Source organism: Colobus angolensis, unplaced genomic scaffold, assembly GCF_000951035.1.
Source record: "Colobus angolensis palliatus isolate OR3802 unplaced genomic scaffold, Cang.pa_1.0 Scaffold58, whole genome shotgun sequence".
Classification (NCBI taxonomy): Eukaryota; Metazoa; Chordata; class Mammalia; order Primates; family Cercopithecidae; genus Colobus; species Colobus angolensis.
Window position 1 is genome coordinate 6,380,071 of NW_012119376.1, and position 17,390 is coordinate 6,397,460.

Below are 17,390 nucleotides of genomic sequence, written 5' to 3' on the forward strand. Positions count from 1 at the left end.
AAAAAAAAAAAAAAAATTACCCACCCTCAGGTATTTCTTTATAGCAATGCAAGAAGAGACTAATCCAGAGCAGTTAAATATTACATATGGGCACCAAAGAGATGGCCAAGAAAGGCCGCTAGCAGTTCTCGTCTTCCATTCAAACCACTCCATTGTACAGTCCATGAACACTTTATAGTTCACCCCTAAATACTGAAGCCGAAACAATCTGAGGACTAAGCTACAGGATGGGGAAAGAGGGCATGGAGTTTGATCTGGGGCTTATTTTCAGATTTGGAATACCCAGCCCAAAGAAAGAGAAAAATCTATATATTTTTCTAAAATAGTCTGACTCAAAGGATAAGTCTCATTGTAAGAGGACGATTTTAAAAAGTTAAACACGGGATGGAATATGATGGCTAAAATTTAGCCCCTTCCCTGGGCAAAGACTTCATGACTAAAACACCAAAAGCAATTGCAACAAAAGCCAGAATTGACAAATGGGATCTAATTAAACTAAAGAGCCTCTGCAGAGCAAAAGAAACTACCATCAGGGTGAACAGGCAACCTACAGAATGGGAGAAAATTTTTGCAATCTATCCATCTGACAAAGGGCTAATATCCAGAATCTACAAGGAACTTAAACAAATTTACGAGAAAAAACAAAACAAAAAAAAAACAACCCCATCAAAAAGTGGCCGAAGGATGTGAACACACACTTCTCAAAAGAAGACATTTATGAGGCTGTCAAACACATGAAAAAAAGCTCATCATCACTGGTCATTAGAGAAATGCAAATCAAAACCACAATGAGGTACCATCTCATGCCAGTTAGAATGGTGATTATTAGAAAGTCAGGAAACAACAGGTGCTGCTAAGGCTGTGGAGAAATAGGAATGCTTTTACACTGTTGGTGGGAGTGTAAATTACTTCAACCACAGTGGAAGACAGTGTGGTGATTGCTCAAGGATCTAGAACCAGAAATACCATTTGACCCAGCAATCCCATAACTGGGTATATACCCAAAGGATTATAAATCATTCTACTATAAGGACACATGCACACGTATGTTTATTGCAGCACTGTTCACAATAGCAAAGACTTAGAACCAACCCAAATGTCCCTCAGTGGTAGACTGGATAAAGAAAATGTGGCACATATACACCATGGAATACTAGGCAGCCATAAAAAAGAATGAGTTCACGTCCTCTGCAGGGACATGGACAAAACTGGAAGCCATCGTCCTCAGCAAACTAACACAGGAACGGAAAACCAAACACCGCATGTTCTCACTCATAAGTGGGAGCTGAACAATGAGAACAGGTGGACACAGGGAGGGGAACATTATACACCGGGGCCTAGGAGGGTTGGGGGGAAAGGGGAGGGAGAGCATTAGGACAAATAGCTAATGCATGCAGGGCTTAAAACCTAGATGACGGGTTGATAGGTGCAGCAAATCACCATGGCACATGTATACCCAAGTAACGAAGCTACACACACTGTACTTGTATCCCAGAACTTAAAGTAAAAAATAAATAAATAAATAAAAAATAAAAAATAGCCCCTTCAGTGGCACAACATATACATTGAATTATTTAATTCAGCATGCAAGTTGAATTACTTGGAATGAAATGGGTAATTCATTTTAACTATTTGTGGTCCAAGAATAAATACTCCAAAATGCTTCAATTGTTTCATGAAACAAGATGACAGCAGCTGAAAGTTTGGGATGTCTCTCACTTACTGATGTCTATAGCACTTTCATTGACAAATTCATCAATGAAATAAAATAGAGAGTCCAATGTACACACATAGTCAATAGATTTCAACAAAGGTGCAAATTAAATTCATTGGAAAAAGGATAGTAGTTATAAAGAATGGTGATGAAACAACTAGCCATGTGTAAAAAAAAAATTAACTTTTATCCATATCTCATATATTACATTAAAAAAATAGTTAAGTGGATCACAGACCTAAAAGTCAAACTTAAAACTATAAATCATTTAGAAAAAACATAGGAGAAAATCTTAGGGGCCTTTGGTTAGGTAAATCGTGTTTAGATATGATGTCAAAGCATGATCTATACAAGAACATTTGGTATATTTGATTTCATCGAAATTAAGAACTGTACTTCAGGCTGGGCGCAGTGGCTCATGCCTGTAATCCCAGCACTTTGGGAGGCCAAGGTGGGCGGATCATCTGAGGTCAGGAGTTTAAGACTAGCCTGGCACATGGTGAAACCCTGTCTCTACTAAAAATATAAAAAAAGTAGCTGGGCATGGTGGCAGGCATCTGCATGCCTGTAGTCCCAGCTACTTGGGAGGCTGAGGCAGGAGAATCATTTGAACCTGGGAGGCGGAGGTTGCAGTGAGTCGAGATTGTGCCATTGCCCTCCATCCTGGGTAACAAGAGCGAAACTCTGTCGCAAAAAAAAAAAAAAAGAAGAAGAAGAAGAAGAACTCTGCTTGAAAAGAAACTGTTCAAAGAAGGAAAATATAAGTCACAGACTGGAGAAAATATTTGCAAGTTACTTATCCAGTATGTGCAAAGGGTTCTCAAAACTGAATAAGAAACAAACAACCTAGTCTTTAAGATGGTCAAAAGAATGGCAAATAAGCATATGAAAAGATCTTGAGCATCATTAGTCATTAGGAAAATGCAAATTAAAACCACAATGAGATACCACCACATACCCACCTGAATGGCTAAAATTAAAAAGACTGGCCATACCAAGTGTTAGAATGATGGGCTGCTAGAGTTCTCAGATACTGCTTGTGGAAATGTAAAATGCTAAAGTCACTTTGGAAATCAGTTTAGCTGGTGTTTTTATAAAGTTAAACATACACCTACATATAACCTTGCCACTCTACTCCCAGGTATTCATCCAAGAGAAATGAAAGCATATGTTCATAGAAGCTTTATTTGTAAAAGCAGAAACCAGGAAGAACTCAAATTTATCTATCAACAAATTAATGGATAAACAAATTGTAGTATACATGTACAATGTAATTGTTTGGACGAACGGAGGCAAGATGGTGCACTTCCGGGTTCTTCATACCCCCCCCCCAACTTTTCCCGTGCGCGCGAAAATGCAGCCGGTGACCCGGGAAGGTGCAGACCAACTGGGCATGCACCAGGTGACGTCAATCCAAAGAGACCAAGATTTACCTGGTCGCACCTGCGGAACGCCCCTGACACGCCCGTGCCCCGCCTATTGCCCTCCCACTCCTAGAAAAGCCGCTCTCCACCAGTGAGCCACGCGGTCTTCCTCCAGCCCCACTGAAGTCGGGATGCAGGAACCCCGCCCGAGAGCCCCACGGGGGGGGGGACTCTGTCGGCCTTCTTTGCCGGAGGCCGACAGACTTCTCCCCACACCTTAGGTTACCAAAATAAACTTGCAGTTTTGCTCCTACACTTGCCTACCTGCTGGTTCTTTTGTGCTCGCTCGGCTGGTCTTAGAAAAACAAATCAGTAATAATTCTCAGTAGTAAAAAGGAGACATTGATACATGCATCAGATGGATAAATCTAAAATAATGATTGAGTGAAGAAAGTCAGACAGATAATACATACTGTATGATGCCATTTATAGAAGATTCTAGGTCAGTGCTCACTTTGGCAGCACATATACTAAAATTGGAACAATACGGAGAAGATTAGTATGGCCTCTGCACATGGATGACCTGCAAATTTTTGAAATGTTCCATATTGAAAAAGAAAAAGGGAAAAGGAAAATTCTAGGCCAGGTGGGATGGCTCACGTCTGTGATCCCAGCAGGCTGAGGAAGGAGAATTGCTTGAGCCTAGGAGCTCAAGACCAGCCTGGGAAGCATAGGGAGACCCTGTCTCTACTAAAAATAAAAAAATTAGGCAAGTGTGGTGGTGTGTGCCTGTAGTCCCAGCTACTCAGGAGGCTGAGGTGGGAGGATCGCTTGACCCCAGGAAGTCGAGGCTGCACTGAGCCTTGATTTCACCACTGCACTCCAGCCTGGGCAACAAAGCAGACCCTGTCTCAAAAAAAAAAAAAAAAGGAAAATTCCAGAAGATGAAAACTAATATACGTGAAAGAAAGACCAGTGGTTGCCTCAGGTTGGGGGTCGGGAGAAGCAGGAGAGAGAAATTATGGAATGGCATGAGGAAATTTTTGGGGGCAATGAATATGTTCATTTTCTTGATTTTTCTTATGGTTTCATGGGATAAGCATACATATGTCAAAATTTAGTCAATTACACACTTTAGTTATGTACAGTTTATTGTATATTAATTATATTTAAAAATGTTTTTAATGCCAAAAAGAATGAGTCTCAGATTCTCAGATTTTTGGCTTATGCAGTAACTGTTGAATGATATTTTTACTGAGGAATCTGGGGAAGGGGTAGGTTTGGTGCTGGGGAGGCAATCAAGGGTCTGATTTAACTTTGAGGTGTCTATTAAATGTGAAAATTAAACATCCAGTATGAAGATTCCAAGTGGGAATTAGATATGAGTCTGCAGCTCAGAGACTTCAGAGCTGGAGACATAAATTTCGGGGTTCTCAGCATACAAATTACATTTAGAGTCATAGTGATATGGTTTGGCTGTGTCCCCACCCAAAATCTCATCTTGAATTGTAATAATCCTCATGTGTCAAGGGTGGGACCAGGTGGAGATAATTGAATTAAGGGGGCAATCTCCCCATCCTCTTCTCGTGAGAGCGAGTGAGTTCTCATGAGATCTGATGGTTTTATAAGGGGCTTCCTCCTTTGCTCAGCTCTTATTTTTCTCCCTCCTGCCACCATGTGAAGAAGGACGTGTTTGCTTCCCCAGTCATGCAGAACTGTGAGTCAATTAAACCTCTTTCCTTTATAAATTACCCAGTCTCCAGCAGTTATTCATAGCAGCGTGAGAACAAACCAAGCGTGAGAACAGACTAATACACATAGGAGTAGTGAGACTGCCTAGGGAGGACAGTGCGTATGTGGGAAAGGAGAGAGGCTAGGATCAAGCCATAGGGAATATTTAAGGATCCTGCAGAGAAAGAAGAACCTGCAAAGGAGACAAGAGGGCACTGAGGTAGGAGGAAACGGGGAGTGGGTGGTATTAGGGACACCAAGAGAAGGAGTATTTCAAGAAGGGGCGTTCCTCTGCATCAGATGCTTCCAAGAAGTCAAAGTGAGATGGGAATGGAGCAGGGACCACTGGATTTGAGCACATGGAAGTCACTTACAGTCCTCCAAAAGCAGTGCCAGTAGAGACAGAGACCCATTGGAGGAGCTTGAGGAGAGTGTGGGAGGTGAGGAAGGAAGGCCTTGAAGCAGCAGCGTCAACATAACCTGGAAACTTGATAGAAAGGAAAATTCTCCAGCCCCACCCCAGACTTAACTGAGTCTGAAACTCTGCGTGGGACCCAGCAATGTGTAGTTTAACCAGCCCTCTAGGTGATATGGATGCACGCTTAAGTCTGAGAACCTCTGGTCTTGTCAATTTAAAAAGTGGTGAGGGAAAGCTTGTTGTCCTTTTATTTTTTTAAAAGACAGGAGATACTACAGGTGTTTCTGTTTGATAGAAACAATCCAATAAAGAGAGACATGAGGGCATAGGAGAGGATTGGATGTAGGAAGTCTAGAGAAGATGAAAGGCAATGGGCTAGATTCCAAGTGCAGTATCTGATCTTGTTTGAGACGGGTGCTGCTTCCATCAAGGCAGAAAGGGAGACAGAATAAAAAGTAAGAGGTGGAGCTAGTGATGGATTCGATGGTGAGGGGAAAATTAGGGAGTTCCCATATGATTCTGTTTTCTCAGGGCAGTAAAAGGTGAGGTCAAAGCTGAGAGACAGGGTTATTGAAAGATTGTCTAAAGAGAAGAGATAAAATTGTCATCTCAAAGAGTGTGAAAATGAATTTACCAAGGAAATTTCTCATCAGTGTTGCAATCCCATTTGACAGTTATGTCACCAAAGTGAAGTTAGACCAATCAGAACAGTTGTATCACTTACTCCAACAGTCTTTAAAGCTGCTTTAGTACCCACAGGTATAGCGTGTGCAGAGAGTTGTGTTTTAACTAACATTGGGATTTAGCCAAATGAATTGGGATTTACCCAAAAAAGACAAGGAAGTTCAGATTCTTAGCAAGGGAGTGATGATAAAGTTGGGCCATTAAATCCAAGTTTAACAAGGAAGGAAGCAAAAATGAAGATGTGCTGATAGTGAAAAAGTTGGAGCGTGTAGGCTGGAGGTCTTAGATAAAGAATTGCTGGGCCAGGTGTGGTGGCTTATGCCTGTAATCCCAGCACTTTGGGAGGCTGAGGTGGGCGGATCATGAGGTTAGAAGTTCTAGACCAGCCTGGCCAATATGGTGAAACCCTGTCTCTACTAAAATTACAAAAATTAGCTGGGTGTGGTGGCGCATGCCTGTAGTCCCAGCTACTTGGGAGGCTGAGAAGAATCGCTTGAGCCCAGGAGGTGGAGGTTGCAGTGAGCCGAGATCACGCCACTGCACTCCAGCCTGGGCGACAGAGTGATACTCCATCTGGGGGAAAAAAAAAAAGACGAAAAAAATTGCTGTGGTGGGGGTATTTGAGTATGTGATTTGAAAATGGTTCTCAAAGATAAATACTTGAAATCAAGATTTTAGGGGTGATACAGCTACTGGGCTGACAAGCCTAAGAGGGATGCCTGAAGTGGTGGAAAAGAGATATTTGGACTGAGAAGTCAATGATCTTTGATGCATCCAGGTGAATATTACATTTGATGAGAATTTTGGGGCCCAGAATGGTGATGGGAAGCCTATTTTTTGAGTGTCATTAAGTTTCACTTGAGATAATTTTTATGTCACTGAATCTACTTTCCCCCCTTTATTCTTATTCTGCCTTTCAATACTTTCCCAAGTCCTTTCTTCTTCACTTAAAATATTTGTTTTGTTCTTATTATAAAAGTAATATTAGTTCATTACAGGAAATTGAGACAAAATAAGTTAAAGGGAGAAAAAAAGAAAGGAAAACTCACTTATATCCAACTAGTGTCAACACTTTGGTATACATCCTTCCAAATCTTTTTCTATAAATACATACACCAACTCACGCATGTTGTAAACAATGAGATCACACCATCCAATTCTTTGTAACCTAGTCTTTTAAAACTAAGTTCAAAAGTAGAAAAGTAGAAAAATTATAAAACACATCTAGAAATAGGTGCTGTTAATATTTTGGTATATTTCCTTTTAGATTTTTCTATGCGTATTTTCTTTTTTTTTTTTTTCCTGAGGCAGAGTCTCACTCTGTCGCCCAGGTTGGAGTGTAGTGGTGTGATCTTGGCTCACAGCAACCTCTGCCTCCTGGCAGATTCTCCTGCCTCAGCCTCCTGAGTAGCTGGGATTACAGGTACCCGCCACCACACCCAGCTAATTTTTTCTATTTTTAGTAGAGATGGGGTTTCGCCATGTTGGCCAGGCTAGTCCCGAACCCTGACCTCAGTTGATCTGCCCACCTTGGCCTCCCAAAGTACTGGGATTACAGGCGTGAGCCACCACACCCGACCAGTGTATTTTCTACATAATTGAGATTTAAGAAATATATATATATATGTGTGTATATATATATATGTATATAAATATAACTGGAATAACTTTGTAAAATTATTTGCATGTTTTAAAAAATTCTTTCCCACTCTTTTTTTTCCTGTCCCCTAATTGAAGCCTGCCAGGGGCTTGCTTTGCATATGTCCAACAGTCCTATGAAATTTGAGGAGTAGAAAGAATTTTAAAACTCACAGTTCCCCAAGGAATGGCTAACAACAACAACAACAACAAAACAGCATGAGATAATTTAATTTCACATTCCCTCTCCCCTGCTCTGCTTGGTAAAACATTGTCCATTAATACAGAGCTTTTACTGAACAGATCTCCAGAGAGTGAATTTGACTTAATGCTTCTGAAGTTTCTCTTCAAGCATAGAAATCAACTTTGAATCACAGTTGCTGATTCTAGACAGGCAGCCACTTAAAATAGTATCAGCAACCTTAGTCATTAGCCATACTCATCTTTATAAAGCACTTCGCTGTTTTTAATATTATCTAAGAATATATACTATATTTATTATTTAAATATTTATGTCATCTTGATATTCACAAGTCCTTAAGACACACTAAGATACTAATGTTCTAAATTTCATATGAGGAAATGGAGGTCCACAAGTTTGCCTAATGCCACAAAGCTAAACGATGATATGGATGGAACTCAAGTTCCGGTTCTTGGTCACCAAAGGTCATGCCTACTCCAGGTTCAGAAGGCGGCAGGGGGTGTTTTCTCGGATTGAATGATTATGGTTCCTATGATGGTCAGGCACCTTCCCTTATATCCTGGATGCTGGTTCTATTGTGTTTTCCAGAATAAATATAAATAATGCTGCTGGGTCTTGCCATTTAGGGACTGTATTTCTGCAGAGACAGGTTACTCTCATCACTATCCCTCACTGCTACTTTCCTGAAATACCTGGATATGTGAAGTATAAAGAAAAAAGAAATTGAAGCATGAAATGTGACTGAATCATTTGACCCAGGGGCATTTCAATAATTCACAACATATCCCCATGACGTGGCAAGGCCACCGTCTCTCTATGAGGTGTTCCGAGCTAACCTGATGCTCCAAGGGGCACGAAGAAGTCCACGTGACCCCCTTCTTCTTCAGTGGCCACATAGCTTCCTAATTTCTCCCAGAAATCTCTCACTTCAGGCCTCAGTAAATTTTTAACACCAATTTTATAGCCTGAGAAAAAAAAATCAAAATGTCATATTAGTTTGTAACATAATCTTGAACAGAAATTATTAGCAGTTTGTGAAAATGTAAGCACAAAATCAAAACGCCATCTGCCTATAAGACCAAGATACCTGAGGCATCTCTGCTTCCTCCTGCACCATGTCGGGGCCATCACCACGGCCCTGTTCCCCTTCACATCCTGGAACTGGACAGTATGCACTCAGGTTTACGACATTGCATTTCTGCCTCCACTGTGCAGCAGGGTAAGATACCAGGCGCATGCAGGGTTTAGGGTGGATGGCCAGCAAGTCATGGGACTTTGCAACCAAGTTCCAAAGTAGAACTGTTTCCCAGGATTGTCAATCAAAAAATAAATAGTGCAGAGCAGAAGTAAGGCTCCCAGAGATGGTAACCATCAACTGAAACTCTCCTTTTCTCTCACTTTCCAACAATTCTGTGTGATGATTCCGCTAAGCTGCATGGGTCTGGACCCATTTCTAAAGGAGTCCTGGAAACTCCACATTCCCAGGCTCTGGTGATGAAATAAAAACAGGCAAAGAATTCTGGTGTTTCACTCCCTCCCACTGGGAGGGAGAAAGGACTTCTTCATGTGACAGGGTAGCTGACTTTGTTTTGATGTTGTTTTGAAAGCAAAAGCTTTTGGGAAAACACCACAATTTTATAGAAGGAAATTAGTTGTTTGAGGTATTTTGTCACTGTTACTGTTGCTTAAAAAAAAACAAAATAAGGGCCAGGAGCGGTGGCTCATGCCTGTAATCCCAACACTTTGGGAGGCCGAGGCAGGCGGATCACAAGGTCAGGAGTTCAAGATCAGCCTGGCCAATATGGTGAAACCCCATCTCCACTAAAAATACAAAAATTAGCTGGGCATGGTGACGCATGCCTGCAGTCCCAGCTACTCAGGAGGCTGAGGCAGAAGAATCGCTTGAACTCTGGAGGCGGAGGTTGCAGTGAGCCGAGATTGCGACACTGTACTCCAGCCTGGGCGACAGAGTGAGACTCCATCTCAAAACAAGACAAAAAAACAAAAAAGCAGAAAAACACCCAGAATAAGGAAAAGGCAGAGTTTGAAAACTTTTCTTACCTGGAGAACAAAAAGGCTGAGATCAAGAAACTCTAATAGGACATTCTACACAAGATAAACTTACTCCCATCATATAAACTTGCCAATATCTCTGCACCATTTAGAGAAGAGTTACTATGTCATTATACATTTAAACCCCAAACAAATAGTATCTGTGCTTTACTTTGGGAGGACATAGAAAAACGATCTGAAACACAACTTGCCCTAGGCACAGATAAGCTAAACAGGGAAAACCAGAAGTGAGGTAAAGTGAAACAAAAGACAATTCATTTCTGCCAATGATAAATTTCACTGAAACTTTCCAGGTACATGAAGTCCCAACCACAGAGATGGCAATTTGACAGGTGACTCAGGGACTCACTTTGCCATTTTGCTGGTTTACTCCAGCCATATCTGGGACCATCTTATTCCTTCTCTCCCCTCATCCCACAATGATGGAAGATTTCATTTGAGTAAGTTTTAAAACAATTTTACTTTAAGTGTAAGCAAGGAAGAATGTATAAGAATAGAAACTAGATATTTACTTCTAAAACATTCATCATCTCTTTCTCCTGAAAAAAAGTAACCATTGAGGTTTGTTTTGAGGGGCAGGGGGTTGGGGGTTTTTGGTTGGTTTTTGTTTTTGTTTTTGTTTTTTTAAGACAAGGTCTTGTTCTGTAGCCCAGACTGGAGTGCAGTGGTTCAATGGCTCACTTCAACCTCCGCCCCGCTGGGCTCCAGGGATCCTCCCACCTCAGCCTCTCAAGGTGTAGCTGGGACTACAGAGGTGTGTGCCACCACACCCAGTTAATTTCTTTGTATTTTTTTGTAGAGATGGGGTTTTGCCATGTTGCCCAGGCTGGTGTGGGCTACTGGGCTCAAGAGAGCCACCTACCTCGGCCTCCCAAAGTGTCGGGATTACAAGTGTGAGCCACCATGTTCCACCCCATTGAGATTTTTGATAGCTGCCCTGTAACAAGTTGACGATATCAGCCATTCCTTTCCTTTGTAGTATAAGCCAACTAGGAATATAATAAATGTTAGTGTATACCAATTTATAGATCTTGGTATTTGCTATTAACATTGCTGCACTTTCATCAAATTTAAAACTTTTGTGCATCAAAGTGTACAATCAACAGAGTGAAAATGAAATCTATGTAATGGGAGAAAATATTTGCAAATCATATATTTGATAAGGGCTTAATATTTGGAATATATGAACTCTAACTCAACAGTGAAAAAAATCAAATAACCTACTTTTTAAAAATGTGCAAAGGACATGAATAGACATTTCTCTAAAGAAGATAACCAAATGGCCAACAAGCCTATGAAGACATGCTTGACATCACTAATCAGAGAAATGCAAATCAAAACCACAATGAGATATTACATCCATTAGGATGGCTACTATTAAAAAAAAAAAAAAGGCTAGGCATGGTGGCTCACACCTGTAATCCCATCATGTTGGGGGCTGAGGTGGAAGGATTGCTTGAGGCTAGGTGTTCCAGACCAGCCTGGACAATATAGTGGGACCCCATCTCTAAAAAATAAAAATAGAAATTAGCTGGATATGATGGTGTGCATCAGCTACTCAGGACGCTGAGGAAAAAGGATCACTTGAGCCTAGGAGTTCGAGGCTACAGTGAGCTATGATCACGCCACTGCATTTCACCTTGGGCAACAGAGCAAGGCTCTGTCTCCAAAAACAACCAACAAAACAAAACAAAAAATAAATAAATAAAAAGCACAGATACACACAGAAAATAAGTGTTGGCAAGGATGTGGGATGTGTAGAGACTGTAACCCTTGTGCACTGTTGGTGGGATTAGGAAATGATGCAACTGCTATGGAAAACAGCATTGAGATTTCTTTTTCTTTCTTTCTTTTTTTTTTTTTTTTTTGAGATGGAGTTTCATTCTTATTGCCCAGGCTGGAGTTCAGTGGCATGATCTTGGCTCACTGCAACCTCCATCTCCCGGGTTCAAGCAATTCTCCTGCCTCAGCCTCCCGAGTAGCTGGGATTTCAGGCATGCACTACCACACCCAGCTAATTTTGTATTTTTAGTAGAGATGAGGTTTCTCTATGTTGGTCAGGCTGGTCTCAATCTGCCAACTTCAGGTGATCCACCCACCTCAGCCTCCCAAAGTGTTGGGATTATAGGTGTGAGACACTGCAGCAGGCTGGAGATTTCTTTAAAAGGTAAAAATAGAACCATCACATAATCTATCAATCTCACTTCTGGTACATATCCAGAATTGAAAGCAGGATCTCAAAGAGATGGTTGCATACCCATATTCAACAATAGAGTGGAAGCAACCCAGTGTCCATCAGTGGATGAACAGGTAAACAAAACATGCTGTATATATACCCTTAAAAGGAACACATACAACACGGATGACCTTTCAGGACATTATACTAAGTGACACAAGCCAGTCACAGCCAGGCAAACTGGCTCATGCCTGTAATCCCAGCACTTTGGGAGGCTGAGGCAGGTGGATCACTGGAGGTTAGGAGTTCAAGAGCAGCCTGGCCACCATGGTGGAACCCCATCTCTACTAAAAATACAAAAATTAGCCAGGCATGGTGGTGGACACCTGTAATCACAGCTACTTGGGAGGCTGAGGCAGGAGAATCACTTGAATCCCGGAGGCAGAGAGAGGTTGCAGTGAGCTGAGATTGTGCCACTGCACTCCAGCCTGGGCGACAAGAGTGAGACTCTGTCTCAAAAAAAAAAAAAAAAAGCAGTTCACAAGAAGACAAGACAAATACTGTGTGGTTCCCCTATAAGAGGTATCTAAAATACTCAAATTCACAGAAACAAGGTGGAATGGTGGTTGCCAGGCCTGTGGAAACGAGAAGAGAGAAGTTTGTTTTCGGAGGGCATAGTGCTTCAGTTTTGCAAGATGGAAAATTTTCGGAGATCTGTTTCACAGCAATGTGAACCAACAATACTGAACTGCACACTTCAAAATCGTTAAGACAGTAACCTGTTTCTTTAATCAAAATTAAAAAAACGGTCATCAAAAAAATTGCTTCAAGTCAGGGTGTGGTGGCTCACCCCTGTAATCCCAGCACTTCAAGAGGCTAAGGCAGGAGAATCACTCGAGCCCAGGAGTTTGGGACCAGCATGGGCAACATGGAGAAACCCCACCTCTACAAAAAATACAAAAATTAGCTGGGCGTGGCAGCACATACCTGTGGTCCCAGCTGCTCAGGAGGCTGAGGTGGGTAGATCACTTGAGCCTGGGAAGTCCAGGCTGCACGGAGCCGTGATCACACCACTGCACTCCAGCTTGGGTGACAGAAAGAGACCCTGAACCAATAAATAAATAAATAAATAAATAAATAAATAAATAAATAAATAAATAAATAAATGCATGCTTCACTTTTTTCATAAAGCCAAAAAATCAATACATCTTAGCAACCTGGAACTGAAATAGTCCTCCGAAAGTCATACTGTGGACACACTGCACAGCACGAAGTTGCATGGTTGTTCATCGTCAACCCCCAGGCCTACCTTGGAGTAAGTTGATTTCTCTGCTATCTCCATCGCTAAATATTCCCATGCTCTGTGCCTTCCTCCCGTCCAGAGCTTTTTCTATCAGATACAGCAGGCTCTCCAAGGTTATGCTGTGTTCATATACCACAGAAACGACACCAGCCTTCACGCTCTCCACTAGCATCTGGAGAATGAAACCAAAGCTGCAGGAGCCGAGACCCACTATTTTAGAATATTTATTAATGAAAGAAATAGAATGGATACAAAATATGCCATGATTTCTAAAGAATTTTCAGAGATTATGGAAGAAGATAAGCTTCCTCCTTCATCGGTTTCTATTAAAATTAGTTTATTTCTAATTATAAGAGGAGAAAATTAAGTACACATGTAACTCCACTCAGAGATAAATACTATTAACAATTTAGATTATTTTCTTCCAGCCTTTTTATCTTTGTGCACAACATGCACAAAGACATACAAATAACTTTTAAAAAGTAATAGTGGCCAAGCACAGTGGCTCACACTTGTAATCCCAGCACTCTGGGAGACTGAGGCTGCTGGATAACTTGAGCTCAGGAGTTCGAGACCAGCCTGGGCAACATGGTGAAACCCCTGTCTCTACAAAAAATAAAAAATTAGGCAGGTGTGGTGGCATGTGCCTGTAGTCCCAGCAATTCTCCTGCCTTGGCCTCAAAGTGTTGGGATTATAGGTGTGAGCCACCATGCCCGGCCAGCATGATGCATTGTTAAACACTGCGGAAACTATCTATGGCCCACAAGGAGATTAAGGCTCTGATCTTGCTTTCATGTGGATCCACTGAGCTCACTGGTTATCAGTGATTAGAGCTGACTCCTAGATGCCCAGAAGAAGTGAGTTCGTATCTTAAAAGGAGCCATTTTGTTACAAATAGAAACTTTTCTAAGTATATGTCTCTATGTGTGCATATTCACACACATACACCTATATACATACAAATACACTCACATATATAGATACAAAGATTGTCTTTGTGCTTACTTTATTTTTATATTATTCATATTAAAATTAAAATATATCACTTCATTACAGAGAAACCAAACAAGATTTCTGACATTGTTCTTTTGTGAGATGGTGGTTACATAATACTATTTGGGAATTTCAGAGAAGTTTCAAAGTAATTCTTTTTTTTTTTTTTTTTTTGAGACGGAGTCTCGTTCTGCCACCCAGGCTGGAGTGCAGTGGCCGGATCTCAGCTCACTGCAAGCTCCACTTCCCGGGTTTACGCCATTCTCCTGCCTCAGCCTCCCAAGTAGCTGGGACTACAGGCGCCCGCCACGTCGCCCGGCTAGTTTTTTGTATTTTTTAGTAGAGACGGGGTTTCACCATGTTAGCCAGGATGGTCTCGATCTCCTGACCTCGTGATCCGCCCGTCTCGGCCTCCCAAAGTGCTGGGATTACAGGCTTGAGCCACCGTGCCTGGCTCAAAGTAATTCTTAATCAGCATGCTCCTTTTTTGGATTAAGTGCAACAAATTAAATTCAACAGAAATGTATTGGACATGCACACTGATATGGTTTGGCTCTGTGTCCCCACCCAAATCTCATCTTGGATTGTAATCCCCATAATCCCTGTGTGTCGAGGGAGGGACCTGGTGGGAGGTGATTGGATCATGGGGGCGGTTTCCCGCGTGCTGTTCTCGTGACACTGAGTTTTCATGAGATCTGATGGTTTCATAAGTGGCATTTCCTCTGCTCATTGCTCTCTCTCCTGCTGGCATGTGAAGAAGGTCCTTGCTTTCCCTTAGCCTTCTGCCATGACTGTAAGTTTCCTGAGGCCTCCTCGTCATGTCAAACTGTGAGTCAGTTAAACCTCTTTCCTTTATGAATTACCCAGTCTTGCGTATTTCTTTATAGCAGTGAGAACGGACTAATACACACACACACACACACACACACACACACACACACACACATGTTCAGACACAGAGATCTACATGTAGCATCAATGGGTGAAGCTAAAAGAGTGCTGGAATTTTAGGATTTAGAATTCAGAATTTAGGTTCTAGTGTTTGAAACTTTGACACTTGAGTAAGTTGTCACCTCTCAGTTAAAAGGCTCAGTTAAAAGTTTGGGCCTGTAATGCTTTTTCAAAATAATTTTGATTTATGATTACCTTTATCGCTTCTGTTTTTTGTTTGTTTGTTTGTTTTGAGACAGACTTACTCTGTCACCCGGGCTGGAGTGCAGTATCCTGATCACTACAACCTCTACCTCCTGAGTTCAAGTGATTCTCATGCCTCACCCTCCTGAGTAGCTGGGACTACATGTGCACACCACCACACCCGGCTATTTTTTTTGTACTTTTAGTAGAGATGGGGTTTTGCCATGCTGGCCAGGCTGGTCTTGAACTCCTGACCTCAGGTGATCCACCTACCTTGACCTCCCAAAGTGCTGGGATTACAGGTGTGAGCCACTGCACCTGGCCTTTTATTTTTTTATAGAAACAGAGTCTCACTTTGTTGCCCAGGCTGGAGTGCAGTGGTGTGATCACAGTTCGCTGCAGCCTCCACCTCCTGGGTTCCAGTGATCCTCCCACCTCAGCCTTCTGAGTAGCTGGGACTACAGGTATGTGCCACCACACCTGGCTTGATTTTCCTTTTAGAAGTTGAATCATTTTTCATAAACGTGGTGGCCAAAAGATTGTCACACACCCTCTAGTCTAGATGAAAAAAAAAAAAAAAACTATCAGGACAGGACTGGCCTCATAACATACTCTACCTCATACGCAGGAATCCGGGATGATATTAATATGAAGTGTGGCCGGAGAGCATATGAAGAGCTGTCATCATTTTTATGAACTCCATGCCAATATTTCTTTGATAATAAAGGGTAGGAATGGCTTCCAGAAATATTGCTTCTGTGGAGAAAAAGGAAATACGAGAAGTTTTCATGTTCTCTTACCTTGAGTTTTGGTAAGTAAGCAGCATATGTCTCTGGGCATCAGCTCTATTCTACAAGGCACGTGGCCCCCTTAGCCTCTCCCTGTGTTTTGTGGGGACAGTAGCAAATGGAGCTCCTGGGTGGGGTGAGGCCAAATCTGTTCTCTGAGCCTCTCCTCCGCCACATGTGGGATGCTGGAACAGTCTCTCAGAACTTACTTAGCTCGTAAATGAATGTAATGACATATTTGGGAGTTCAAAAAGATATTTAAAAAGAAGTAGCTGAGAGATTGTGAATTTCCTTCTAGGCCTCAGTTGTTCCTGAATAATATCTTCATTCTCTCCACAGCCACCCTCACCTCCAATAATACCAGCAGCAGGGGCTTCCCTGTACTTCTTAAAATTCCATATATATTTTTTGTTTGTTTGTTTGTTTGTTTTTTAAGTGATAGGGTCCTGCTCTGTCACCTAGGCAGGAGTGCAGTTGTGTCCTCACAGTTCACTGCAGCCTCAACTTCCCAGGCTCAAGCAATCCTCCCACCTCAGCCTCCCGAGTAACTGGGACCACAGGTGTGTGCCATCACACCCAGCAGATGGGGTCTTGTTACGTTGCCTAGGCTGGTCTCCAACTCCTGAATTCAAGTGATCCTCGCACCTTGGCCTCCCAAAGTGCTGGGATTATAGGCGTAAGCCACCATGCCCGGCCTCTTAAAATTCTTTACGTGCCTTGAACAAGTAAATGTACATGCACACATCCACAAATGTTCAGACACACAGAGATCCATATGTAGTGTCAGTGGGTGAAGTTGAGAAAGTGTTGGAATCTTAGAGTTTTAGGTTCTAGTGTTTGACACTTTGACATGTGGGTAAGTCATGTCACCTTCCTAGGCCTCAGTTTCCTCATTTGAAACATAGGTGAGTGAGATTATATGATCTCAAGAATCCAAAGTTGGCTGGGCATGGTGGCTCACACCTGTAATCCCAGCACTTTTGGAGGCCGAGACCAGTGGATCACCTGAAGTCAGGAGTTCGAGACCAGCCTGGCCAACATGGTGAAACCCCGTCTGTACTAAAAATAAATAAATTAGCCAGGCATGGTAGTGCATGCCTGTAGTCCCAGCTACTCAGGAACCTGAGGCAGAAGAATCGCTTGAACCCAGGAGGCAGAGGTTGCAATAAGC

The 17,390-nt window shown here is 42.1% G+C and overlaps 1 protein-coding gene across 1 annotated transcript in view; it reads right to left on the bottom strand.

Annotated features, from left to right (window-relative positions):
• Positions 1–17,390, bottom strand: part of ECT2L (epithelial cell transforming 2 like) — a 107,531-nt gene that overhangs the window by 41,680 nt on the left and 48,461 nt on the right. Inside the window, exons 6-8 of the mRNA XM_011962176.1 lie at positions 16,049–16,187; positions 13,310–13,475; positions 8,588–8,716 (exon numbers count right to left, since the gene is read on the bottom strand). Coding sequence (XP_011817566.1) covers positions 8,588–8,716; positions 13,310–13,475; positions 16,049–16,187 — 434 coding nt within the window. The remainder of the gene's footprint in view (positions 1–8,587; positions 8,717–13,309; positions 13,476–16,048; positions 16,188–17,390) is intronic.